Source organism: Syngnathoides biaculeatus, chromosome 5 (assembly GCF_019802595.1).
Source record: "Syngnathoides biaculeatus isolate LvHL_M chromosome 5, ASM1980259v1, whole genome shotgun sequence".
Classification (NCBI taxonomy): domain Eukaryota; kingdom Metazoa; phylum Chordata; class Actinopteri; order Syngnathiformes; family Syngnathidae; genus Syngnathoides; species Syngnathoides biaculeatus.
This window is the reverse complement of record NC_084644.1, coordinates 12,731,356-12,758,655: the sequence shown is the minus strand read 5'-3', so window position 1 is coordinate 12,758,655 and position 27,300 is coordinate 12,731,356. Positions and strand designations below refer to the sequence as shown.

The window sequence follows — 27,300 nt, the reverse complement described above, 5'->3', positions numbered from 1 at the left end:
TGACGGGGGGGGGGGGGGGGGGGGGGCAGAACAGATGATACTTGTCTATATTTTTCTCATTGGAAGGCCCAGAATAAAATCTACAGTGGTAATTGTGTTAAGCTTACTTGACTCAACTTTATTCAAATATAGCTTGGAACTATATTTGGGGGCCGAGTCGGGGGTCAGTTGGGGTTAGGGCAGAGATTAAGGAAAGGGTTAACGTTTTAGTTAGGAGTAGTAGTGTTGGAGTCATGGTATTGGTTAAGGTTCGGAAGACTTTTATGACTGAAAAGTGAGACCTGGTGACATTTGGTATTTTGTTGTTGTTGTTGTTGTTACACTAAAATGCACATTTTATTCCATAATTAGCCACCATGAAAACTTCTGCCGCCCTCCCCGTGCCGTTACTGGAAATGTGAAAAGACGAGAGGTGCCGGAGGCTCGAGTGATCTTCTTGGGTTTAAAGTGGCGAAAAACACTCTGTAGCGCTGAACCCCACAAAACCTCCCCCCTCGCTTTCAATCCCACCCCCTCCTCTCCAGGTGGTCAGGAGTCAAGCTCCTTTCCAAAGCTCCTAAGTGCTTGATGGAGTTCTATTTTTCGACAGCATTGTACCAGTGCTTGCCTGCCGGCTGCAGTCAGATATCATCATCATTACTTGTCGCCCCTTTGCAGCTCCGACGGCTTCCCGTCCTTCCTCTGCCTCTATTTTGAAAAGACTTTCTGTACAATTTTTTTTTTTTTTTTTGTTCTGACCCAATGGCCGCAGGTTCAAATCAGGGTTAAGGGTACTGTTCCTTTGTGACACGCAGGAGTCAGAAGTGGCATGTTAATCCGCGAGGAAATCTGGGTTCTGCCCGTGCTGAGGCACCCGTTGGATTGGTTTGTTCAGATCAATATAGAGTAGACTCTGCTTCAAATTGGAGGTTAGACTAAAACCCAGACTTCCGTGACGAATCATGACAGAAAAGGGATGCTTATCTCTGCGCTTCCCAGTCTGCAGGCCCTGCGGGGCGTTTTTGTTTTTTTTTTTTTTCAATGTCATAGACACACATTTCAATCTGATTGTCATGAGCACTCATATTTTGAGTTCCTGTGGTGTCAGAAGTGGGACGCTAAGGCCTAAGGCCATGTCTGTTGCACTGGTTCTGAAGGACTGTTATAGTAGTAAAGATCCTGGTTCAAATCTAGGTTTGTTTACCTCTTTACAATTCAGTGACAAATCTTATCAGAAGTTGGATAATTAGTGAAAAGGCCATCTATGGTGTGGCCTGGTGTCTATGGTGCCTGTGGTGTCTATTAAAGGGCCCATAAAACCGTTGCGCCAAATCCACTACAACCCCGATTTCAAGTCTGTGTTTCAGCCAAGATTTCTATGAGAACCTGTGTCAGAAGTGGCATGCTGAGCCATGAGGCCGTCTGTCTGATACCAAGTCTGAAGGACCTGTTGTGCAATAGTGTTCAGCCATTTTAGAAAAGTTTAGACAAAAGCAAAATAGCTTCAAATGTGTTAGAAGCGGGAAACTTACCCAAAGGCCATTTGTGTTGCGCCCAATCAGAAGCACTTGTAAGGCTTTCTGTGTTCCGAACATTCCAAACCTTGGTTCGAATCCACCTTTAGGGCGCAGCTCATCAGAATTCAAACGGTGTCAGAAGTTGGATACTTTAGCCTTAGGCCATCTTTTCCCTGTGTAATATTGCATCTCTATCCTTTCATCCTCTTTTTCGCCCGTTATGTATTCTCCTCACCCCCAACCCCCACGTTTTTTTTTTCTCTCCACACGTGTGCCCTAAAGCCTTCTTTCCTCCCGCTTCTGTCGCCAGTGATGTCACATACAGACGCTAGGTTGACGTGACTAATGCGACCGGTGAGCAGCGCTGCACCGAGCCCATCAGCCAGTAGCAAAAGCCGGGCTTTGCCTTCCCTTCCGTCTGTCCCCCCGAATCGTCGTCTCCGGCTCGCTACCCGTGCTAATAATCCCACGGTTTTAATCTTCAATTAGAAGCGGCGTGATAATCTCTGACGGGAATAATAGTGGCGTTTAGCGTGGATTTGTGCGTGTAGCGAGGAGGGCGCCTGTGTGTTTTGCTGATTGACAGCAACAATTCAAGAGCGGGATTTCCTTGTCATAAATGATGCATAACGTTTCGTTCCGTAGGCTGACCCCCGTTTAATGGGGAGCTCGAAGGCGTGCGGATGAGAACCGATGACGTTCTCTCCCGTTGGCCAATGAAAACTCTCGCTGGATGCCCACCACCGTAATTCATTCGGATACAGCGGCTAATTAATATCTCCAATTAATATGAGAAGACCAAACGATGTATTGCGTTACCCTTTATAAATACATTTTCAACATAATAGTGCTTTGTTGAATTCCTATTCATACATGATTTTAAGTTTAAAAAGGAAAAAATATCATTAAAATTAAATAGTGTCAAGAGGGAAAAAAGGCTTAGGTTTATTAAATATGTCACACAAGTGGGACCACAAACACAAAGAGAAACTTGGCAGAAACACTAGCCAAGTTAATACAAAATGCAGAACACTACAGGAAAGATGCAATTTTTCGCTGCAGTGGCCAAAATTATTATTGTCAATAAGGAAGTGGCAGTTGCGCCAAAAAGTGGGTAATTCATTTACTGTTGCGTTTGGAAATTTTCATGACTACAATTAGCTTTTAGTTTTTATCCACTTGTTTGGTTTTTTTGGTTAACAACAAACATCCAATGGCCCTCTCGGTACATTCATTCAAAATTAATTTAATAAATGCATTTTTGTGTTTAATTCTAATTGCATTAAATATGTGTAAGATACAGTCAGTGCTGAAAACGTGGGCAAAGACTAAGAACAATATTGTATTAAATAGAATAACAACTCAACTGAGCTATTGTGCCCTGCAACTGACTGGCGACCAGTTCAGGGTGTCGTCTGCCTTTCGCCCGATGTTGGCTGGGATAGGCTCCAGCATTAACGTGACACTTGTGAAGATAAGCAGCTTGAAAAAATTGATGGATGGATGGATGGATGGATGGATAGTTGTGATAATGGCTAAAAATGTTTTCACCTTCTGAATGTTCCAGAGTTTGTGGGCGGTGCTAAATAGCAGCCCTGCGACATTGCATTTCTGGGCCGTGGAGTTCAATATATAAATGCCAAGCGGCCGAGCACGTTGTGTTGCGAGGCAGCGGCGTAACGGACGAGGGCCCGTTGTCAGCGTTTAGAGAAGCTGCTGGAGGTTCGGCACAACAGCGTGAGTGCCATTAGACTCACTGGGGGGGCGCTTATGGAGCTCCATTCGGCGACCGCAGTTGCGCATTGCAAAGGAGAGAAAATTGTCCTGGCGGCGCGGTTTATGGTCGTTATGCCGGCTCAGCGGCTGCTTCTCCGCAGCACGTAAAAGTGTGTGATACGTCTCTTCTGCTGGAAGAGAAGCAAGATGCAAGAAAACAGACGCAATCACATTTTCATTTTGTCCATCCATCCATCCATTTTCTTAGCCGCTTATCCTCACAAGGGTCACGGGGAGTGCTGGATCTAGACCTGCTGTCAACCGCCAGGAGGCGGAGTACACCCTGAACTGGTTGCCAGCCAATCGCAGGGCACGCAGAGACATACAAACAGCCGCACTCACAATCACACATAGGGGCAATTTAGAGTGTCCAATTAATGTTGCATGTTTTTTGGGATGTGGGAGGAAACCGGAGTGCCCGGAGAAAGCCCACGCAGGCACGGGGAGAACATGCAAACTCCACAGAGGCGGGGCCGGGATCGCACCCGGGTCCTCAGAACTGTGAGGCCAACGCTTCACCAGCTGTCCCACCGTGCGGCCGCGTTTATAAATATTTTGCCTTTTTTTTTTTTTCTCGATATTGTAGATAGTCATTCTGTGCATTTTCGTCATGGATAGTTAAGAATTTAGTATTTTGTTTTGTTTTGTCAGTCAATACTAAAATTAAGGCTGAAAATGAATTGAGACTTATGACTGAATTAAGTGTCTTGGTTATTGACTCGCCTCATGCTCCCAAAGCACTGTACTTTATTAATTCTCGATATCTGTTGTCTGAACAAATATAGCATCTTTTAATATCAAAAGCATATCAAGCTCTTGTTCCCATGATTGAAAAAAACATTTATTGGCAGATAAACTAACTGTAAAATGACTACTCAAATATACAAAGTAACGTTCGATTACTTGTGTCACCCGACCACATCTTTTGTGTCTCGGCATCACTGTTTGTAATATAGGCAACTATAAATACCGTAATCCCCGGCCTACAGAGCACACCTGGTTATATGCCTCACCCAGTACATTTGTAAAGGAAATACCACTTAGTACATACATAAGCCGTAGTTGTGTAAAACATTGAAACCCACATTGAAACATGAGATATTTACAAAGACTGTACACAGAAAGAATTTTCAGTTTTAATACCTTAGCTTATCTTAACATAGTAACAACACGGTAGCAACACAGGGCTGGTAAAAAAAAAAAAAAAAAAAAAAACATACCGGATAAAAATCAGTAAGGCGTGGCAGTAACACAGCAGCAACACGCCAGCTAACGTTAGCGCAGCGCTAACAGAGCCGGTTAAAAAAAATAACACACCGGTAAAAGTCACTTCCTTGGCATATGTATTCCACCGGTCTCACTCTTACCTTTTCCGCTCGAGTGCCCCCTTGCGGCCGTTAGAAAAAAATCCACAAATTAGCCGCATCACCGCATAAGCCGCAGGGTTGAAAGCACGTGAAAAAACTCACAGTTTATAGGCGGGAAATGACGGTACTCGCAAACTTTCGCAATTTGTGGCGTTAGCCTGCTCCTTAACCGTACCTCTGTAATGTCGTACGTACGGCCACCAGACGGTCTGCTGAGCGAGGGCGAGTTCCTGGACATCACCGAGATCAAGCGGCAGCAGGCTGAGGACTACGAGTGCATCACCCACAACGGTGTGGCCCCGCCCGACCAACGCAAGGTCAAAGTCACCGTCAACTGTGAGTACGTGCCCCCGTTGGACCGTCGTCTTCCAGTCGCGTGACTCAAAATCTCCTCATTTCGTTGTTTTCGGCCGGGAAGACCCGCCCACCATCACCGACATGAAGAACTTGCACGGCTACTTGGGGAAGACGGCCATGCTGCGCTGCGAAGCCATGGCGGTGCCCCCCGCCTCCTTCGAGTGGTACCGCGATGATCACAGGTGAGAAATGCTGATGCTAATGATAAATTTCCAAATGAAGAAAACTTTTTTTTTTTTTTAAATTGAGGATCCCAGGGTGATTTGTAACTATTGACTCATAACTAATAAATCAGAATAAGAAAAGGCAAATTGTAACTAAATGCCCCTTTATAAGTGCATACATAAAATGAAAATAAAAATGACTTGTATTGCTCATGTATATTTTAATATAGTTTAAATGAAAAAATGTTTAAAAAATTAATCAAGACTTAAGGTGAATTCTAGCATTAATCATAAATCTAAAAAAAAGAGAAAAACATATCCCCTTACAAATTAAAAAGTTTAATGTAGTCTTATAAGCAAAAATGTAAATGAAAAATGAATACCTTTGCTAACTCATTCATGTTTTGATAAATTGAAAAAATATATATTTTTAATTTGGCCATATACTGTAACAGGATCAAGAAACAATTTAATTGAAAAAGGGGTGGTATAAATTACTGAATTCACTGTTGCAAATTAAAACAAATATATTTGTTGAATTTCCCTTGATGACAAAGTAAAGAATAAAAAGCAAGAAGAATTATTTTGTGAGTTTTGACATATAAATTTAACTATGAATGTCTTGGAGGATGACGAAAAGAGCAACCTCTGACTGTCAACGGAAAATGGATACAAAAAAATAACGACAACAATAGAGGTGACATGGTGACGTGCTGGTTAGTGCATCTGCCTCACAGTTATGAGGATTGGTGTTCGAATCCCCGCCCGCCTGTGTGGATTTTGCATGTTCTCCACGTGCCTGCGTGGGTTTACTCCGGGCACTCCTGGTTCCTCCACATCCCCAAAACATGCAACATTAATCGGACACTCTAAATTGCCCCTAGGTGTGATTGTGAGTGCGGCTGTTGTCTGTCTCCATGTGCTCTGCGATTGGCTGGCGACCAGTTCAGGGTGTGTCATGCCTGATGGCAGCTGGGATAAGGTCCAGCGCGCCCTCATGAGGATAAGTGGTATGGAAGATGAATGAAATAATTATAATATATAAAGTGCCTTTACAGTAAATACAGTTTTTACAAAGGCCACAGTTTGACCCTGGAACATAATAATTCCATTTGCATGACTTGTTTTGGGTAAAAAAAAATCCATTCAGTCATTTTGACTAAATTATAGGACTTCATAGATTTCCCCAGAATTAATGGGCAGAAAAGTGCCACGCTGACCTTGCCCCGTTTGGGCACAAAATGTCCTTCTCACCTCATTGTTTCACGCTGTTCTCCATTAGGCACAACTTTTGTCATCATTAGTGTGTGAACCGTTGCATTACGCGCCGAAAAGCCTTTGAGAGGCCACTCACACATTTTACCTTTGACTTTGTTGAGGACAATTTGAGGGATTTCTTTTGAACACCATCCATGGCACAGACCGCCACACACAAGCTGCACTGCTTTTCCTCATTTTCTCTTCGTAATAGGTTTTATTCTTCAAGGGGGAATTTAATTAAAAATGATTTTTCTTATACCATTAACATTTTTTTACGATGTTTAGTACAATTCATTCATTCACCTGTCGTTTTTAGACCATTTCACTGCATCTTTCATGACCCAGAATATTGTGTTCTGTGACAATATGAGCAACAAACCTATTAAAAGAAAGAGTAGACACTCTTCTTTCACCAGAAAAAAATCGTTTCTTGTTTTCTGCTCCTCAATAATCACCGGTAGAGCGTGAGCTGGTTTCACACGTACACAAAAAAAAAAATTGGTTTTTGACAAAAAGCTAATCAAACAAGCTTTGTGAAAAGAAACCCGTCAAGCAGAACAGTGACTTTGACTACAATTTTATTTATTTTTTTTTTTTGCTTTAGTGCCATCGCAAACTATAACAAAGAAAAACTAGACTGACAAATGGCCTTTTCATAGCAAAAACACTATTTACACATATATGTACAACTAAGAACGGTGCTGTGAGCGAATGTGAACATCAATGGCTTTTGACATGCCGTTCGCCATTTACGCCATGAACTAGGTCATCTTTTCTTCAAATATACGTGTGTGTGTGTAAGGTGTTGGCATTCCTTTCGTCCATAATCGACACAGAGAATCTAAAAATCTTTATCTTCTACACAAAATCTCTGCTAATCTTAGATCCAAAACCACGCAATGCTGCCATCTACAGGCAGGTTGACTGACCCGAGCTCCCCAGAAATGCTCAGCAAGACCCTCTTCCACAGCTTTTATTGAAAAATGTACTTGACATAGAATATTGTTATTGGCAGTGTAAGGATTGTTCTATGGTTGAGTGAATGATTTTTAAAAAATGGATATGAAGTTGTATTGAATTCCCATGGAAAATTAAGTGAAAAAGCACGGGGGAAAATCACTGATTGTATTTCTCCTCCTTCTCCTCCATCTTTTTTATGGTGGGGGGGGCGGTTTCCACCGGTTGTCTCAGACCCGTGGAGAGCGACAACACGCTGCAGATCAAGAACGAGAAGATGCGCTCGCTTCTGCTCTTCGCCAACGTGACCGAGAAGCACTTCGGCAACTACACCTGCTTCGCCACCAACCGCTTGGGGACCTCCAACGCCAGCATGTTGCTATTCCGTAGGTTTTTCTCCCTTATTCTCTGCCCCATTATGTCTCCCCCTACCCCACCCCGCCCGTTAGATGTCATTCCTCGCCGAGCCGGGCTAGCTTTTCCCTCCATTTCCCCTCGTCAACTCCTCTCGCTTGCGTTTGGGCATTAGCGTCGTAAGTGAGTCCATCATCTTTCCCCGCCTCCCTTCCTCTTTCCCCATTATCCCAGCCGGTGCCCCTTCAATGACTCACTCTCTCGTCAGGCCCATACATCTTCCAGCTCCCGTTTTCCCACTTGTGTCAGCCCATCTCTCGATCATCTCCCCCCTTCCTAATCTACTCCGGTCGTCATTAGAGCAAAACAAACCCTTTTGATTCCAGACGTCCTACGACCCAAAATTACTGCCCAGAACCATCGCTCTGAGTCATTGCTTGCCAGCCACTTTGTGACTCGAATTTCTGTTCACATTGTGTTGAAATGAGCAGAGACTTGTTAGTCTAAAATGTAATTGGGGGAGGAAGGGGCGGAGCCAGAGGCTGCCGCTGCCCCCCTAAACAAAAGGGCCGCCCCAATGACCGCCGCCCTCCCCCTCGGGTGTGGGCAATGCTCGATGAAAACAGTCTTGTCAAACCCCACTGAAAGTTTCTTTCTCCTGTTTCCTCTGCTGGAAGCGCTGACCTACATTTTAGGGGTCATACAGACTGGTCAAGTCGGTTGTGTTCACATTGCATCATTTCACAAGACACTTTACACATCGAGCATGTCGAGAATCACACTCCTCACCCATTTTATCATCACTGTCGGCCGGAAACCTTGGATGACCAAATATGGGTATTTTCATATTTTTCCATAGATTGAATGTCCTCATGCCGTCTTTTCATTTTATGTTTTTACACTAATTAAATAAATTGACAATTGCTCAAGAATAAATCTATCCATTTTAAACAAAATAGGCCTTCTCGGATTTATCAAACCTAACTATTTTCTTTTGCGTGTGTGTGTGTTTAAAAAGAAAGACTTTCAAACTTGGGGTGACATAAAGCAGCACGGCCACCGCAGATTTACAATTTCAACACTTTAAACTGTCTAATAATGTGTAAATATAACACATTTTATACAGGTATTGTCACGTCCCATCGGAACGAGAGGTAGGACCCAAATGCAGGAACTCGGAAGACGCAAGGTAGTTCAAGAAGAGACACGTTTATTGTATGCCGAGGTCGGAGATCGAGCAGGCAGTCTGGTGCAGCAGCGGTTGTTGGGGCGTCGGGCGAAGAGAGCAGATGAGTGGGCAGGCAGTAGTCGGCACACGGGGGTAACAATCCACGCAGGCAGAAGGATCAAGGAGTCAGGCTTGCAAGGTTGGTCGGAGAACGGACGAAGGTCGGTACACACAGGATCAATCAGGAGTACGAGAGTGCTGGAACGGGACATAAAGCTCAACGAACTGGCAGAGGACCAGTCGTCACCGGGTCCTATATATACGGGGGATGATCAGCCCGCATGAGGCACAGGTGTGTGCCTCCCAATTAGCGCAGCCGCGCGGGCACCCGCACAGCTCGTGCTGAAGCGGCAGGATCATGACAGGTATGAGTATGAGATATTATCACATTTTATTCAAATGGAAACTTTCATTTGTTTGACACATTAACATTACACATACAGTGAAGAAAATAAGTATTTGAACACCCTGCTATATTGCAAGTTCTCCAACTTGGAAATCATGGAGGGGTCTGAAATTTTCATTGTAGATGTCCACTGTGAGAGATACCTGAGAAAACCCATGTTAATATTTGGTACAGTAGCCTTTATTTGCAATTACAGAGGTCAAACGTTTCCTGTAGTTGTTCACCAGGTTAGCACACACTGCAGGGGGAATTTTGGACCACTCCTCCACACAGATTTTCTCTAGATCAAACAGGTTTCTGGGCTGTCGCTTAGAGTTTTAGCTCCCTCCAAAGGTTTTCGAGTGGGTTTAGGTCTGGAGACTGCCTAAGCCACGCCAGCACCTTGATATGCTTCTTATGGAGCCACTCCTCGGTTTTCCTGGCTGTGTGCTTCGGGTCATTGTCACGTTGAAAGACCCAGCCACGACCCATCTTCAGTGCTCTGACTGTGGGAACGAGTTTTTTCCCCCAAATCTCACAATACGTAGCCAAGGTCATCCTCTCCTTAATACAGTGCAGTCGTCCTGTCCCATGTGCAGAAAAACACCCCCAAAGCATGATGCTACCACCCCCATGCTTCACAGTAGGGATGGTGTTCTTGGGATGGAACTCATCGTTCGTCTTCCTCCAAACACGGTGAGTGGAATTATGACCAAAAAGTTCCATTTTGGTCTCATCTGACCACAAAACTTTCTCCCATGACTCCTCTGTATCATCTAAATGGTCAGTGGCAAACTTAAGACAGGCCTTGACCTGGTTTAAGCAGGGGAACCTTCTGTGAATTGCATGATTTCAAACCATGACGTCTTGGTGTATTACCAACAGTCACCTTGGAAAAAAAAATCATACCTTGGGATTTCTGGAATTTTCTTTTTAGATGATCTCTCTCACAGTGGACATCCACCTATGATGAAAATTTCAGACCCCTCCATGATTTCTAAGTTGGAGAATTTGCAATATAGCAGGGTGTTCAAATACTTATTTTCTACACTGTACGTTTGATTACCCTGTCTGAATACTAAAGATGTGTACCATTCGTTAATGAAAACAGAAACAGAAAATTAAAATGTGTTCAGTCGTCGTTCATATTAAAAAATGATAATAATGAGCACGACCGTAAATATCAACAGTCATATTTGTTTAGTTCTTTGTTATTTGATAAATTTCAAAGGCTTTCTGAATTGTTTTGAATGAATTAAATTTGAGTGACATATTGATTACAAGCCGAAGAAGCTGCAATGATTAGGGCACTTATATATCACAATAAATAGACACAATATGAGCTTCGGGGTCTTTGTGACAATAATGAGAAATACTTAGATAGAACTGAATTTTGAATTACTTTAGGTAGAAAATGAATTTTCCCAGCATTGAAAATAAGATGACTCTGGAACAGAGAAAAACAGATGAACTCGACCACGTTTGGACATCCAGCGTTTATGCCTGACAACGAAGACATCACGTCATTCCTGAGAATTCACTTACTTTGTGGTATTTACACCCATTTTCTTCTTTCCTTCTTTGACTTTGGCCTTAAAGGACCAGGGGCTATACAGGGTCGAGCGAGTGGTCTACAATCAGGCTTGAGCGCGGCCCTCAGCGTTTGGGTGCCCCTCTGTGCCGCTGTCCTCCTGAAGGTCTAATGATCGGAACGCCCCCGCCCGGGAAACGGAATGGAATGCCCATCCCCAGCTGATCCCCACCCCCCCCCTACACCCACACACACCCCCCTCCCATGTCCCTGCCACTCGACAGAGAGGAAGAAGAAAATTGAATTCTTTAATTAACGAACCCATCACTGTGAACAAAAAGAATATGCATTGATTCATTGCATTAAACTGGAGACCCCCAACTCGCCCCCGCCCCCTCCACCCCACCTGCTACAACACACACTCCCGGCACTCTCATCGTCTGTCCATCTCCCACAATGCCTTGCAGATTTGAGTGTATGTACATGAATAATTATTGTGACCAGTAGGCAAAATGGCTGTAATAAACAAAAGGGGTGTAACGTGTATCTACTGTATGTATTAATGATTGATCTACAAAGTCTGCCTTATGGAAAAGTGATTCATCAAAGTCACGTGTTTATTATTATGGTGGACATGTATTGGTAACGTGGCTCGTTTAAGGCTAGACATACACAAACGCACGTAGACAGCGGTGGCCGAAAGTTTACTTGTGCAGGCCGCATCATGGCGTTGAATGTTTGAGTCTTTTTGGGCTTTCAGTCATTTCTTGATCGGAATGAAAAATACTCAGAACTGAGGAAACGTCTGAGGAAAACTTGGTAGAACTTTACTGGTCAACCAAGTCCCAGAACTGTGGGAAAAGTGCAAGGTATTCAATAAACTGCAAAGAACAGCTTTCGATTCAAACAGATCTCGAGATCATCTTTTCACAAAATTGTGTGATTGCATGTATCGACCAATACTCACTACAACAGCGAAAAGGTCAAGAAAGTCTGTCAAGATCAACAGAAAACTGACAACAGATTCCGCAACACTCAGTTTAAACAATTTTATAGATCCAGCAATACGCAGAATAATGTGGAAATTTCCAAGAAACTCACTGGAGATCAAACGACATGTGGTGGATAGTCACATGAATCTTTGCAAATTTCAATATCCTCAGTTACAAATGTACGGGAAGACCATGACTCAAAACAGATTTCCAAGGAATTTGGTGAAGATCTTAGGACAAATTAGGATTGGCACACACTGGGAAAGTCTTGTTTTTTTTTTTTTTTTTTTTTTTTCAGATTCTGACATCCTGAGTTCATGCAGTTATATTATTGTACATATTGACCAATACTGGCGGCACGGTGGCACAACTGGAAAGTGTTGGCCTCACAGTTCTGAGGTCCCGGGTTCAATCCCGGCCCCGCCTGTATGGAGTTTTCATATTCTCCTGATGCCTGCGTGGGTTTTCTCCGGGCACTCCGGTTTCCTCCCACATCCCAAAAACATGCAACATTAATGTACTCTAAATTGCCCCTAGGTGTGATTGTGAGTGCGACTGTCTCGATGTGCCATGTGATTGGCTGGCAACAACTTCAGGGTGTACCCCGCCTCCTGCCCGTTGACAGCTGGGATGGGCTCCAGCACTCCCTGTGACCCTTGTGAGGATAAGCGATTAAGAAAATGGATGGATGGATGGATTGACCAATATTCACAACAAGGCAACATCCAAGGAACAACCGGTACAATTGCAATCGACTACAACTCGGAACAAATGGAAAATTGCAAGGAACTCAGTGAATTTGCACACGTGTCTTTACCCAGATTCCGGGATCCGCACTTCTAACAGTTACACAGTTGTACAGATCAACCAAGAAACGTCCAAGAAACCCCTTGAAGCTCAAAGTACGAACCAGATCTCCAGATGAAGAATATGGTGCTAATTGTCCCTTTTTGAGTATTGGTCGACCGATCATCAAATCTCTAAACGCCCCAAATTATGTACGTAAACTTTCGAGCATAACTGTCCATATACAGTGTATGTATGTCTGCGTGTATGTCTCTCTCTTTCTCTCGCTCTCTTTATATATATATTATATATATAGAAATATAGATATATCTATATATCTTTATATATATATATACATCGTATGGCTTTTTTCCATTTCCAACCGTGTAGCAGTTGAAACTGCAACGAATGATGTCAAAATGTGCACAAAAATAATAAAAAAAAAAAGATCTGGGTTGGGGAATGGCGACGACGGCGGCCATCTTGCGTCGCCCACACCATTACCCAGCAGGCCTTTTCCACCCACCCGTCGCGCCGTCACCCCGTCGCTCTCCATCCGACCCCGACCGCCAGTGTAAATATTTGCAGTACAAGTGTGGAGGGGCAATTGACCGCCTGCCCCCACAGCTTTGTTGCTTGTTGATAGCATGTGAGCCCTGTTGTGACTCCATTCATCACCCCCCCCCACACCGCCGCTTTTTTTCTTTATTGGTGTTGCTCCTACTACCAATGCTGATGATGTTAATATGTATTTGAATACCTATGAATAGTAGTTCCATGTGAGAAGATGAAAAAAAACATATATGGTGATAATGAGCTGTTTGTGGGGGGAGGGGGGGGGTGGATGGGGATTTACGTGGAGGGGGGTTAATTTTTATACTTTCAAACATCACACACACACACACTGAATAACTTGGGTGGGGGGAAAAAAAGGTGTAAAGTTTTCCTATTTTGCCATGACAAGCTTTTTAAAATACAGTGCAAGGGATTACAGTATTATTATCATTTGTAACACTCACACCCGTTATATATAGCATATGTGTCCTCTTGTCTGAGCATCTTTGTCAATGGGGAAATAAACCATGTAATAATTTGTCGTCCATGTTGTGGTATATGGTGGATGAATCTCAATTACCGGGAATCGAGAAGAAGAAGAAGAAGAAGAAAAAAACAAAACAAAACAGTGGGTTCGCCTCAGCATACAGCAGCAGCTTAATGAATGTCTGACCAGCAATAACACCCCCCCCCCCACACCACCTGTGTCGATTTTACCCCGCTTTTTTTCTTTATTGGTGTTGCTCCTACTACCAATGCTGATGATGTTAATATGTATTTGAATACCTATGAATAGTAGTTCCATGTGAGAAGATGAAAAAAAACATATATGGTGATAATGAGCTGTTTGTGGGGGGAGGGGGGGGGTGGATGGGGATTTACGTGGAGGGGGGTTAATTTTTATACTTTGAAACATCACACACACACACTGAATAACTTGGGTGGGGGGAAAAAAAGGTGTAAAGTTTTCCTATTTTGCCATGACAAGCTTTTTAAAATACAGTGCAAGGGATTACAGTATTATTATCATTTGTAACACTCACACCCGTTATATATAGCATATGTGTCCTCTTGTCTGAGCATCTTTGTCAATGGGGAAATAAACCATGTAATAATTTGTCGTCCATGTTGTGGTATATGGTGGATGAATCTCAATTACCGGGAATCGAGAAGAAGAAGAAGAAAAAAACAAAACAAAACAGTGGGTTCGCCGGAGCATACAGCAGCAGCTTAATGAATGTCTGACCAGCAATAACACCCCCCACCACCACCACACCTTCAAAAAAAAAAACATTTTTTTTTTTTTTACCCCTCTGTTGTCGTGTTAACTGTGTGCTGTGAAGTTGGTGAAAGAAAACATTGAAAGTCGCCATTTGTGCATGTTGATTAAAAAAAAAATAATAATAAGAGTAGTTCTTTTTTCCAGGTTGCTGATTTTTTTTTTTTAACTATGCCACATTTGTGTCTTTGTAATGTGTCCTTGATGATGGAAAAACAGCAACAAAACGAAAAAAATGGAGACAAAAGTCTTATTTCTCAATGTGTATTGATGGTGGTGGGGAGGGAGGGATAATGGGAAAACCAACCACGTTAATGTACGCTGTATGGATGGATTTTCACAACACAAAAAAATGATATTAAAAGTTGTTGGCTTTGTCATGGGTCGTACTCTATGGCGAGTCGGGGGTTATGGGTAATTGTTGCCATTTTTCTCCACGGGGCATGATGAGGGAGGAAAAAAAAATCTGCTCCAGGCTCACATAAATATATTTTCCATTTTAAGTAACATTTAAACTGTCAACTGTAATCGAGGTGCAAGGAGAAGATAATCAATGTGAATAATAATAACTGCCCAGGGAATGAGCCAATCATCATCCGGCGCCACGGGCCAGTCAAGATTAGTCCAAGCTGCGAATCTGCCCACTCTTGGTCCACCTGTACAAGTATTTTGCCTTTCCTAAAAGCTTTACTGGCCATTGCCGTTGTGGCTGGTATCCTACAATGTCTGATGGTTGTTGGTCATGGGCTGGTTTAAGGTCAGTTGGAGGGACAGATCAGGCATAATTGAGTAATTGGTTGATACATGAGTCAGTCGTGTATCAACGAGAGGCACTCATCGGCTTGTGGTCATGTCAAGGGACAACCAGTCATTGTCCAGTCATGATCCATACAAGGGCCAGTTTATGGACCAGTCGTGCACGATTCATGGGCCATTCACTGGCCAATCATCTTCTTTTCCTTTCGGCTTGTCCCGTTAGGGGTCGCCACAGCGTGTCATCTTTTGCCATCTTAGCCTATCTCCTGCATCTTCCTCTGTAACCCCAACTGCCCTCATGTCTTCCCTCACCACATCCATAAACCTTCTCTTTGGTCTTCCTCTCGCTCTTTTGCCTGGGAGCTCCATCCTCAGCATCCTTCTACCAATATACTCACTCTCACGCCTCTGAACATGTCCAAACCATCGAAGTCTGCTCTCTCGAATCTTGTCTCCAAAACATCCAGCTTTGGCTGTCCCTCTAATGAGCTCATTTCTAATCCTATCCAACCTGGTCACTCCGAGCGAGAACCTCAACATCTTCATTTCTGCCACCTCCAGTTCTGCTTCCTGTTGTCTCTTCCGTGCCACCGTCTCTAATCCGTACATCATGGCCGGCCTCTCCCCTCTTTTGTAAACTTTGCCCTTCATCCTAGCAGAGACTCTTCTGTCACATAACACACCAGACACCTTCCGCGAGCTGTTCCAACCTTCTTAGTTTCTTCACTTCCTTACCACACTTATTGGCCAATCATGATCCAGTTAAATGAGACTCACGTATTTATCATGGTCCAGTCAATGAGTTAATTATTGGGTAGTCATGGTCCATTGTGGACATTTCACAGGCAAGTTATGATCCAGTCAAGTGCACACATATGCAAAACAAGAAACAGTCATGGGTTGGTTACAGTCCAGTTCAGGGGAAGTCACGGGCCCGTAATGGGCCAGCCATGCTTTGGTTGATCTGATCTTTGGACTGCTATAAGCCGAACATGGTCCTGTCAAGGGGTAATCATGAGCCAGTTATGGGAAGATCGTGGGAAAGTTGAGAGACGATTTGAGTCTAATCAACGCATGATCTTAGTCCAGTCATGAGCTGATCACAGCATAATCAGGAATATTTTCATCAAGGATGTTGGAGTAAGGGTGACGTAACCACACCATTGCATGTGTTTGCACCACACAGGGTCATATGAATAATATAGAAAACGCGGCCTATTTCGCGTGTATAAACAACGCTCGCCAAAAACAAGAGTGCGCTAATACTAACGAGACATTTGCTGTCAATACGCTGTTGAGAAAGTGTTAAGGAAGTCCAACTCATCTTAGTAAGATCCTTTAAAGTCAATTTACAGGCAATTTTCAGTTTCTACTGCCATTTTCACCATTTGAAAGTGAATTTATTTTCATGTTTAGCCACTATTTTCTTTCCAAAGGATTTTGTGGAATTGTTTCCGCAAAGTAGTCCAATAATTACAGTGCTTTGAGTGTATTTCTCATCTGGCTGTACATGTGCAACCTCTTAATCAATACCCCTGACTGAATGGCTTTCAGGGATGGAGCAGTCGCTGCACACGGCGAATTGATCATGTGCCTGTAAGAGCGCCCCGTAGAACAGAAAGCATAATTCATCACCTCAGATACGAGGCTCCCCTAATTGCGCATCGATTGGTCGCTGCTGGAAGGCATGTGCACTCCCCAAACAGCAGAAAGAAAAATGATGAATTAATTTTTTTGTCGCTATTTTTGTCTTTGGTACGTGTTGCTCCTTTTTTCGCTCTGTCGCTGATAGACACTTGATTTATTTTCTTCCTCTAAGTTGCGCATTAGCAAAAGTGCCACGGTTTTATTTATGAGTGATGGCTGTGGTTCTCGTCTTTTATAGGAGCCCAAGAATGGTGTGCATTAGCCTAATTGTCCAATGTTTACCAAATATCTTCAGACTCGTTCGTTCCTCATGGGCACAGTCAATGTTACGAGTCTATTAAGGCCCTGCTCTGCCATTACCACCGCTAATGAGTACATTAGTACACACTGGGAGATACCTATGATAGAATGGAGATGCATTGCACGTACACAAATTGATAAATATAGATTATTATCAAGCTCCTGTCAAGGGCCAGTCAAAGGCAGAACATGAGATGGGTTGACTGTTGGAGTGTCTTGGTCCAGTCATGGCCGTTAGCCAGTCACGGGCTGACTGTAAGGCATTTATCGTCGAGTCAAGGGCCAATCAGTGGACAGTTATGGTCTATTCACTGGGCAACAAACAGGTGGTCTTGGGTAACATATGGTCCGTTCAGGAGCCAGACATGGTCCACTCTTGCGACAATCATGGTCAAGTCAAGTGTTAGTCTGGTCCAGATAAGGGCCAGTCATGGGTTGAACTCTGACCATTTATATGTCAGTCTTGAGTTGATCATGATCCAGTGAGGGGTTCATCATAAGCCTGTTCATGGGCCAAACCTAGCTTGGTCATGGGCTTCTCAAGTGACAGTCATGGTTCAGTCACTGGGCAGTTAGTGTCTGGTTATAAAATGGAGCATCAGAAGCTAGTTGAGAGTCAGTCATGAGTGTATCCCCAAGGTCCAAGTATTGTTGTCATGGTCCTGCCGGTCCAGCCCTGGCTGTGTGGGTTCCTACACGGCCGCACTGATTGGGAGGCGTACACCTGCGCCTCATGCTGGCTGATTGGCCCCAGTGTATAAAGGACCCTGGGGACGACTGGTCCTTCGCCAGATCATTGCAACTCATGCCCCGTTCCTGCACTCCCGTATCTCTGATCGTGAACCCGTGTGTACCGACCTCCACCTTTTCTCCGACCGACCCCATAAGCCTGACTCCTTTGACACTCCTGCCTTCTTTGATCGATCTCCCATGTACCGACTCCTGCCTGCCCGCGGACCTGCTCTCTATGCCCGACATCCTGACTACCGCTGCTGCACCTGACTGTCTGCCTGATCCCCAACCTCGGAACAATAAACGTTTTTCACCAAATTACCTCTGCGTCTCCCGAGTCCTGCATTTGGGTCCTCTCTCCGTCTCGATGGGTCGTGACAATTGTCCAGTCTTGGATTAATCAAGGTCCAATCAAGAGGACGTCCTAGGCAAATCATGGGCCATCAGTCCAGTCAATCCATTTTCTGAGCCACTTTTCCTCATGAGGGTTGTGGGAGTTCTGGAGCCTATCCCAGCTATCTTCGGGCAGAAGACAGAATACATCCGGAACAGTTCGCCAGCCAATCACAGGGTACATAGAAACAAACAACCACTCACAGCCACCATCACACCTAAGCGCTAGTTAGAGTCTTCAATTAATGCATGTTTTGGGGATATGGGAGGAAACCGGGGAGAAGATGCAACCCCGACCAGTTGCGCCACCTTGCCGCCAGTCAAGGGGTAATCGAGTGGAAACCTTCGACTGGCCTCAACCACTCAAGGGTGAGCAATAATATTGTTCATGGGTCAATCAAAAGCCAGAGATGATCCAGTCTTGGTTTAATCCCAGCCAGTCAGGCGCAATAATTACTTAGTTGTCACTGTCCAGTCAAGGGACAGTCATGGTCCAGTCTTGGTTTAATCAAGATCCTATCAAAAGAAGGTTATAGGCAGCTCATGAGTCATCGGTCCAGTCAAGCTCCAGTGAAGTGGAAGTCATCAGCTGGTAAGATAGATAGATAAGTCAAGAGGGAGTTAAAGGCCAATATGGACCCAATCGTGGGCCAATGAAGGACCATTCACGGGCAGTCATAGGCTGATAATGGAGCCATTATTGGACAGCCATGATACAGGGATGAGTAGAATGTGGGCAGATAATGGTCCAGTCGAGGGTTAGTCTTTGTTTTTGTCTTTTGGCGGGCTTATTGTGTGTGTGTAAACTCTAACCCAAAAACGACATAAGGTAAGATACACATTTAATTATTCAACATTTTACTTTAAACAGCATTTTAAAATGTTGAAACTTAAAACATTACCTGTACACTATTTAAATGTTTGATCACGGTGAAAATGATTTGATTTAATCTATTTCCAGTCCATTAGCTTGACACATAAAATGTCCCCTCGTTCTACTTTGCTAACTGATTCCAATGCATTACTTAGCAGGACAAATCCTTCAAAAGTCCAGCGAGAACAGGTTTCTTGGCTGGCGCTTCGGCAGCAGTAAGCGGTGTGTAATCAGATATAGTGAAACAAGTACAATTAGAAGAGAATATGTGATGAGTGTTGGTTTGACAGCCGCAGATGGCGTCTAGTCTCTTTCTCGCGATCCTCTGAGAGAGAACATAAAGGGGCCGTGTGGTTGTCACCACACCCTCCCCCTTGTCGTCATTAAGTCGCCCACCTCCCATTACTCGAGTACTTGCGAGTCGGCGGCCCACGCCTGCCATTTCCTCGTCGATCAACCTCTGTCTAAATGTTGCTCATTGGCGCCGAGAGCTGACAGGAGGCTTTTCATGCCGTTTAACAATAAAAACAACAATAACTGAGGATTTATGTTACAAATACTAGGCACCATGCCAGCACGTGTCCGTGGGATAAACTGGGAGGACTTATTTCGGGGGTGATGTAAATGGGTTGGGCGGGGTTTGGGCTGGAGACACTCGTGTCTCGATCGTGGGATAGTATTGGGCAGTTCGTTTGACCTTGGTTCTTTATTGACCAGTTAGTGACCAATCATGGGTCTGTCAGGGGCCAGCAGTGGGACCAGTCTTGTCATTGTTTTCTAGTCATTGTCTACTGATTTTCCAGTTCTGAGAGGGGCCGTAATGGTCCAGTCATGGTCCAATTAGCTCCAGTCAGTCTCCAGTTATACGTCAGTCATGGGCCTTTCAGAGTCTTAATTGCACTGCACAGCCATATGAGTTGATTTGGAATTAGACTGAACTGAAGAGAATGTTTTGTGTGGAACAAGAATCTGTAATTCATTCACACACATAAACACAAAAATGCAGTTCATTTCCATCCCCATCTCATTTCTATGTGACATTATCAGTAGAATGTGCCCACGCTTAAATAGCTGATATAAACGGTGTGCATGTGTGTGTGTGCATACGTGTGTAAATGCATCTGTGGGCCTCAAAAAACATGTCGTTGTGAAGACATGATTGTTTTTTCACCCTCATCCTAGTTGCTGATCTCGTCGTCTTTGACTTTTATCGTCAGAGATGATTTTATGCCTTCGCAATCCACAAAGTGAAGATAAAGATGATAGGGAGAGTGGAATGAAAAAAATAATAATCTGGAATTTATATTGTCCTGTGTTTTTCGTTGTTTCTATGAAGACAGGAAGTGAGGAATGTCTAGCTGTCATTTTTGGTTAAGTTGAGTGCGATTTGATTTTCTTGCTCCGTTTAATTGTGTGTGTAGTTGTAATTATCCCATCAAAGGAGCTCCTGAATATGATACGTTCAGGTTCCAGTGATCCAGGTCTGAGTCACGGTACTTCGTAGTGGAGTCAGTGAGCAGCCTGTGATGAATGCGGTGTCTGGCTTATGTTCTCAGGAGCACTGAATTGATCATCTTCATCATATTTTCAGTCCCGCGAGGTCGATCCGCTGGCCCGACGCTCGGCTAACGATGCCCTGGGACACACTAAATCTCTCCGCCCCCTCGCGCCGGACCAGATGAAGTGTCATCTTCATCACGGTCGACGTCAACTTCTGTGCCGGCTCGCCCCGCGGCTAATTTCATAGCCAGCTATGAAGTCTTTGGCTGCCAGGTTCTGTTTGTATCCTATAGACATCTTCTTCAATGGTCACACCTGAGTTCTTCTGTTGATCCTTCAAACCTAATTTATTTCTGGAACTGAACTCCAATGGAAAAACTGTTGGAGAAGTCCTGACGATATATTACATTTAGTTCCATTCCAGTTAGAGGTGGTGATAATGTGCATTACAACGTGGGTGCCAAGGACCACAAGTGTACCACAGAACCATGTACTGGATCTAATGGGTCACTGCCACCACGTGGACCCAATACAAGTTGACTGTAACATGGCAAAAATGGAAGTATACTTCCCTGTTATTGCTGGCCAATTTGTGCACATTGTATTTCAAACAAATGACCAGTTAGTAGATAACAATCTAGCTGACCTAAAAACTAATCATTCATCGACCTTACCAAGTAAATAATATAAAAGAAGCTGCTTGGGAGGTGTACAAATAATAGTACAATTTCTCAACATACAACTAACTAAACCATTTAAAGGGGAAATCCAGTGGTTTGCATGAAGAGCGTATCCAATAGGTCATGTAATATCTACTCTGTCTTGACAATGTGATATTAAATCCTCTCTCATTTAATAGTGTTTTGAGAAGATTTTTAACGACAATTACGAATTTTCAGGGGCGCTGCCATTTTCCCGAGTCATGTTTCCTACGCACGCTGATGTGACGTGTTATGTGCCGTTCCAGACGCTGGATTACATGGGACACCATTATGCCCAGCGCTGATTTCTCGGATATATCCTCATCCGGTGAACAAATAGCAGTATCGGTTGATCGGGAAGACGGAGGAATACACTTCCATGCAGATTTGAACCTGTATTTTAATTGTCGATAAAAATCTTCTCAAAACACTATTAAATGAGAGAGGATTTAACGTCACACTGTCATGATGGAGTACATATTACATGACCTATTGTATACATTGGTAATGCAAACCACTGGATTTCCCCTATATAAATAACATATTATTTACTATTTAACCCTACTTAACCTAATGTAAATAATCCATTTAGCTAACCAACTTACTAACCAAACAGCTAATTATGTAACAACTAACAAGTAAATAACCACCATCTACTGCACACAACCTAGTAATTAACCAGTGATGTAGAACTCAATAAACAAACACTTGTTAAACTAATTAAACTAACAACTTAAATGAACTAAATAACCAACCCAAGATCTTGGATACAAAAGCGGCCCAAATGAGTTTACTCTGTAGGGTGTCCGGGCTCTCCCTGAGAGATGGGGTGACAACCTCGGTCATCCAGGAGGGGCTCAGTGCTCCTCCGCATTGAGAGGAGCCAGATGAGGTGGCTGGGGGATCTGATTCGGATGGCTCCTGGACGCCTCCCTGGTGAGGTGTTTCGGGCATGTCCCACTGGAAAGAGACCTCGGGGACGACCCAGGACACGCTGGAGAGACTATGTCTCTTGGCTGGCTTCGGAAGGCTTCGGATCCCTCCGGAAGAGCTGGAAGAAGTGGCTGGGGAAAGTGGAAGTGTGGGTATCCCTGTTGAAGGTACTACTACCGCGACCTGACCCGGAAAAGCGGTAGAAAATGGATGGATGGATGGATGGATGGATGGATGGATGGATGGACAACCAATCAAGTAAGCATACATTCATTTAATGTTTCTAACCTTGTAAGTAAACATATTTATCCAAGTAATTTTCCATCCAGCTAACAAAACAATACAAATAACTATAATAATGTGGTATGCTATTTCTTTGCTGAAAACAATGTATGTGTGCTGCAAGGCATTGTGGGGAAAACAGCTCTCCCACCTGAGCCAGCGAGGAGATGCTATCTCGGTTTTGTTTTTTAGCGTACTCGGACTTTTTGAGTGTTGTCGCAGCGGGCCCTCTCGTCTTATCTGCGGCGTTTGATCACGCCGCGGCGGACAAAGAGCGGCCGCTCTCCTCGGCATAAATCCGTGTCGTTACCGTCGCGCTTGTTGTTCTTGTCGTTACTGTTGTTGTGTCGGGGAGGAAAACAAGATTATTAAGTGAAGGTAATTACAGTGTAAGTTGCTGAAAGAGGTGATTTGCTTTGTGGTGCGGCGACGCCCAAGCGGTGCCTCGTCTGATGGATCGTCTGAAGCTAAATGGGCTTTTAAAAGAGCTTCCTGTTTATGGGATTTACTTTTGCAAACTTTGCTTTCTTCTGTTTTTTTTTTCCTCTTTTGTTGTTTTGTGGCGTGACAACAAAACGATAAAAATGCTTTATGGTTACTGAGTGATGATTTTTTTTTCTCCCCCTCCCTGTCGACCATAATGGAGCCTAAGAACAGTTGGTGGGATTCTTTTGTCCAGGATCACTTGGTCGGATTCTTCAGTTGAAACGCTAACGCTTTTTTACAACGCTTCTTAAAAAAAAAGTAGTATGGCTATGTTGATATCCTGTCTTGAAACCTTAGTTCAAAACCCTGAACATACCTTGAAACCATAATTTGAAACCCTAACCCTGACTCGAAACTTTACTTTGAAACCCTCCTACACCCTTGAAACTTTACTTTGAAACTCTAGCCCTGATTTGAAACCCTAATGCAAGATTTAAAATTTATTTTAAATCGCTAACCTTGGTGTGAAATCTTAGAATCTTAAAGGGGAAATCCAGTGCTTTGCATGAACAGTGTATCCAATAGGTCATGTAATTTGTACCATATTTTGACAATGTGATGTTAAATCCTCTCTGAGGCCCCGGAGCTCAGTTGTTAGAGGACTGGTTTGGTAAACCAGGGGTTGTGGGTTCGTATCCCACTGCGGCCTCCACTCCTTGAGAAGGGTTGTGTCAGGAAGGGCATTTGGTGTAAAAATTGTGCCAAACATATATATGCGTGCATCTGAGATGCCATGCTGTGGTGACCCCGAAAGGGACAAGCTGAAAGAAACACACAGATGTTAAATCCTCTCTCATTTAATAGTGTTTTGAGAAGATTTTTATCGACAATTGCAAATTTTCAGGGGCGTTGCCATTTTCGCGAGTCACATAATCTACATGGGCGTTTGTGACGTGTAGCGTGCCGTTCCACAACCTGCGGCGGCGGGCCTCAAGCCGAGCTTCCAGGCGGCGGAGGCCGTTAGCCTCGGTCGCTGAAGCTAGGGTAAAGGCCTCCGCCACCACCGAAGCTCGGCGAAAGGCCTCCGCCGCCTGAAAGCTTGGCTCGTGGCCTGCTGCCGGAGCTTGATTGTCAGACTCCGCATCATTCCTGTCCGAAGAACCATCCGCAGCTGCCGGCCCGTAGCTTCAGGGGGCCTTTGTTTACGCACTTATGTCGCACATAGGCCTCCAAGTAGTCAGACTCCGCGTCATTCCGCCCGAAGAACCATCCGAATATTCAACATTAATTACAGTCACAGGTTCAAATCTGTATGGAAGTATTCCTCCGTCTTACCGATACTGCTATTTCTTCATCAGATGAGGATAAATCCGAGAAATCAGCGCTGGCATAATGGTGTCCCATGCAATCCAGCGTTTGGAACGGCACGGTACACGTTACATACGCCCATGTAGATTATGTGACTTGCGAAAATGGCAGCGCCCTTGAAAATTCGTAATTGTCGATAAAAGTCTTCTCAAAACACTATTAAATGAGACAGGATTTAACATCACATTGTCGAAATAGGGTACATATGACATGACCTATTGGATACACTGTTCATGCAAAGCACTGGATTTCTCCTTTAAGAAACCTTGACCATTATTTCAAATCCTAATCCGGTTTAGGGTTTTCAAGTTAGGGTTTCAAAACAGGTTCAGGGTTTCAAAGTTTAAAACTAGGAATTGTAGCCCTGGTTTGGCTTTTCACATGGTTGAGGGTTCTAAATCAGGGTTTCAAGCCCATGTCAGGGTTTGAAAGTAGGGTTTCAAACCTTGAAAACATTTTTACGTTTTTTTTCGCTTTGTTAGGGTTATGGCTAGGAAACAGAAACACAACGACGTGTGGACAATAATGGAGGATGAACCCGATGGCGTTTGTATTTTGCCAGTCTTTGTTCCACATGACAGATCTCTAGGTAATAATCCGAGCAAGCCTTCCCGCCTCGTTTCTCCGCGATCAATACGAGGCATGATGCGCATCGGCCGACGCCGTTATTTCTCGCTCTGTCATGAAAGCGCTCGGGCGAAAAGATGAGCTCACCTCTGAGGAAGGACTGGAATTTTTACACTGTTGGGCTAAAGCTTGTCCAGTCGCTAAAACTCTCCCAACAGGCTTTCCCAGTAGGGTTTAAACCATACACTCACTGGACTGGATTTGCTTGAAAGGAAGGTTTCAATGCTCAAGTGTTGGGGTTTCAAAATAGCCTCACTATTTTAAAAGAGGTAAAAAAATGGCCAGGGTTTCTCAGAAGGATTTCAAACAAAGGTTAGGGATTCAAATTATGGTTTCAAACATGGACAAGGGCTAGAATTTAGGGTTTCAGGTTAGGTTTTTAAAGCCTGCATTATGGTTACGAATTTGGGTTTCAAATTAGTTAAGAAGATCATATTTGGGTTTAGAGTATGCAATTAGGGTTTGAACTCAGTGTTGAAATCTGCATTAGGGTTTCAAACATGATTGGCTTCAAATTAGGTTTTGAAGCAAGCATTACGGTTTCAATTGTGGATTAGGGTTCTGAATTAGGTCTCAAATGTGGATTATGGTTTGCTTTTCAAATTAACGTTGTTTCCAAATTTCAAGATAAGGTTTCAAAGTGTGGTTATCAATTCAAATTGGGGTCGTAAAAGTGGGTTAGGGTTTGAAGTTACTGTTTGGAATTCGGTTTTAAAGCCTGCATCAGGGTTTCAAATTGTTTTTTGAAGCCTTTGGTTTTCAAATATGGGTTAGCTTTTGAAATGAGGATTCAATATTAGGTTTTAAAGCCTGCTGTATGGTTTCAAACATGGTTGAGGGTTGGGATAAAATATAACAATTTTTATACACTATCCACAAGATTTACAAGTGCAAAATATAAAGTTAAAATATAAAGTTTTCTCTCAAAAAATACAAGTTAATTCGAAAGATTTTGTTCCAAACTGTCTTTTTTTGTGGCAAAATATGATTTTTAACTCGAAAAATGTGACTTATAACTGACAAGTGAATTTATTTTTACTTCATTCATTTTGAAATACTCATAGAAACACTTTTTAAATTGTCTTTTTATTGGAAAGGCAAACATTTCCCATTTTCATGACAAGCAAATCAATGCAAACATATCACATTGCTTTTTTCAAATTTGCACATCAAATTGCTTAACTGATAACCCTTTTTTTTAATTGAAAACATAAATGCCACCTGGTATAAAAACAGACATTATGAACTAAAAAAGACAACTTTCTTATTTTTACATCTGATTTTTTACAGAAAATACAATTAATTTCATCTCAGTACAAAAATCCCATTTAATTCTTGGATGGATGGTTCCAATAACACAAGATATCTCGATATATTTCTTTTTTTTTTGGGGGGGGGATACTTTAATAAAATATATATTGTACAATTTTTGAAAGGCATTTATACATTTATATTTACATTCTTTTTTTTTTTCATCTTAAAAAATATAAATCAAAACCAGTTGCTTTGTCTCTACTTTCAACGCCATCCACGGGTGGTTTGTATGTCCAACAAGAACAGCATGTGCATGCGCCAAACGAGCACAATATTGTCACCCAGCCTTTGGCAAACACGTCCATGTCAGCTTTCTTATTGCCTGATCCGTCAAACTCGACGTCATTGTTTGTGGGGGGGTGGGGGGAGTCAACAGTGACGCAAGGAGCGTCTTCCAGGAAGACAGGAAACTAAAGGGTGGGGGGGGGGAAACAGGTGTGTGCAGTTGAAGAGGCTTTGATAAATACAATTATGAATACCTTCATAGTAGCTGTGAAAACCAAGATATAAATTCGTGTTTGATAGCCTGAACATTGTGACTCATGTAAACAAAACGCAGCCTCTTCCTGTAAATTTTCCTCATTTACTTGATTGCATCACACACCTGCCACACACACACAGTGATGTTTGTGTCACTATGACGCTTTGATTTGGAAAAAAGAAATTGGGCCATACTGATAATAGTGATAATCGTGTTTATAACAAGAATAACAAGCACTATCGTAAAAAGTGAGTCATAGTTCCACCTTTTTTTTATTGTGGGGACTCACAAAGAGTATGAATGAGATGAAGCATGCAGTCATAGTGAATGTTTGATGTCCATATATATATACACACACACACATATATAAATTGTGTCATTTAATAAATGGGGGGGGAAAACTACACGAGTAGGATGGCCACCAACCACCTCAACTCTAATGCAAACCATGCCAAAAATCCACCCCAATCCCTAACCCT

At 43.3% G+C, this 27,300-nt stretch overlaps 1 protein-coding gene across 3 annotated transcripts in view; it reads left to right on the top strand.

Annotated features, from left to right (window-relative positions):
• iglon5 (IgLON family member 5) overlaps positions 1-27,300 on the top strand; it is a 190,932-nt gene that overhangs the window by 155,620 nt on the left and 8,012 nt on the right. The window contains exons 5-8 of one of the 3 annotated variants that reach the window (XM_061821351.1): positions 4,844-4,975; positions 5,058-5,178; positions 7,612-7,763; positions 10,944-13,341. In XM_061821351.1, the coding sequence (XP_061677335.1) occupies positions 4,844-4,975; positions 5,058-5,178; positions 7,612-7,763; positions 10,944-11,047 (509 nt within the window). In that variant the 3' untranslated portion in view covers positions 11,048-13,341. Of the gene's footprint in view, positions 1-4,843; positions 4,976-5,057; positions 5,179-7,611; positions 8,638-10,943; positions 13,342-27,300 lie in introns of those variants that run through there. The other 2 variants (XM_061821352.1, XM_061821350.1) reach the window with 2 other exon arrangements.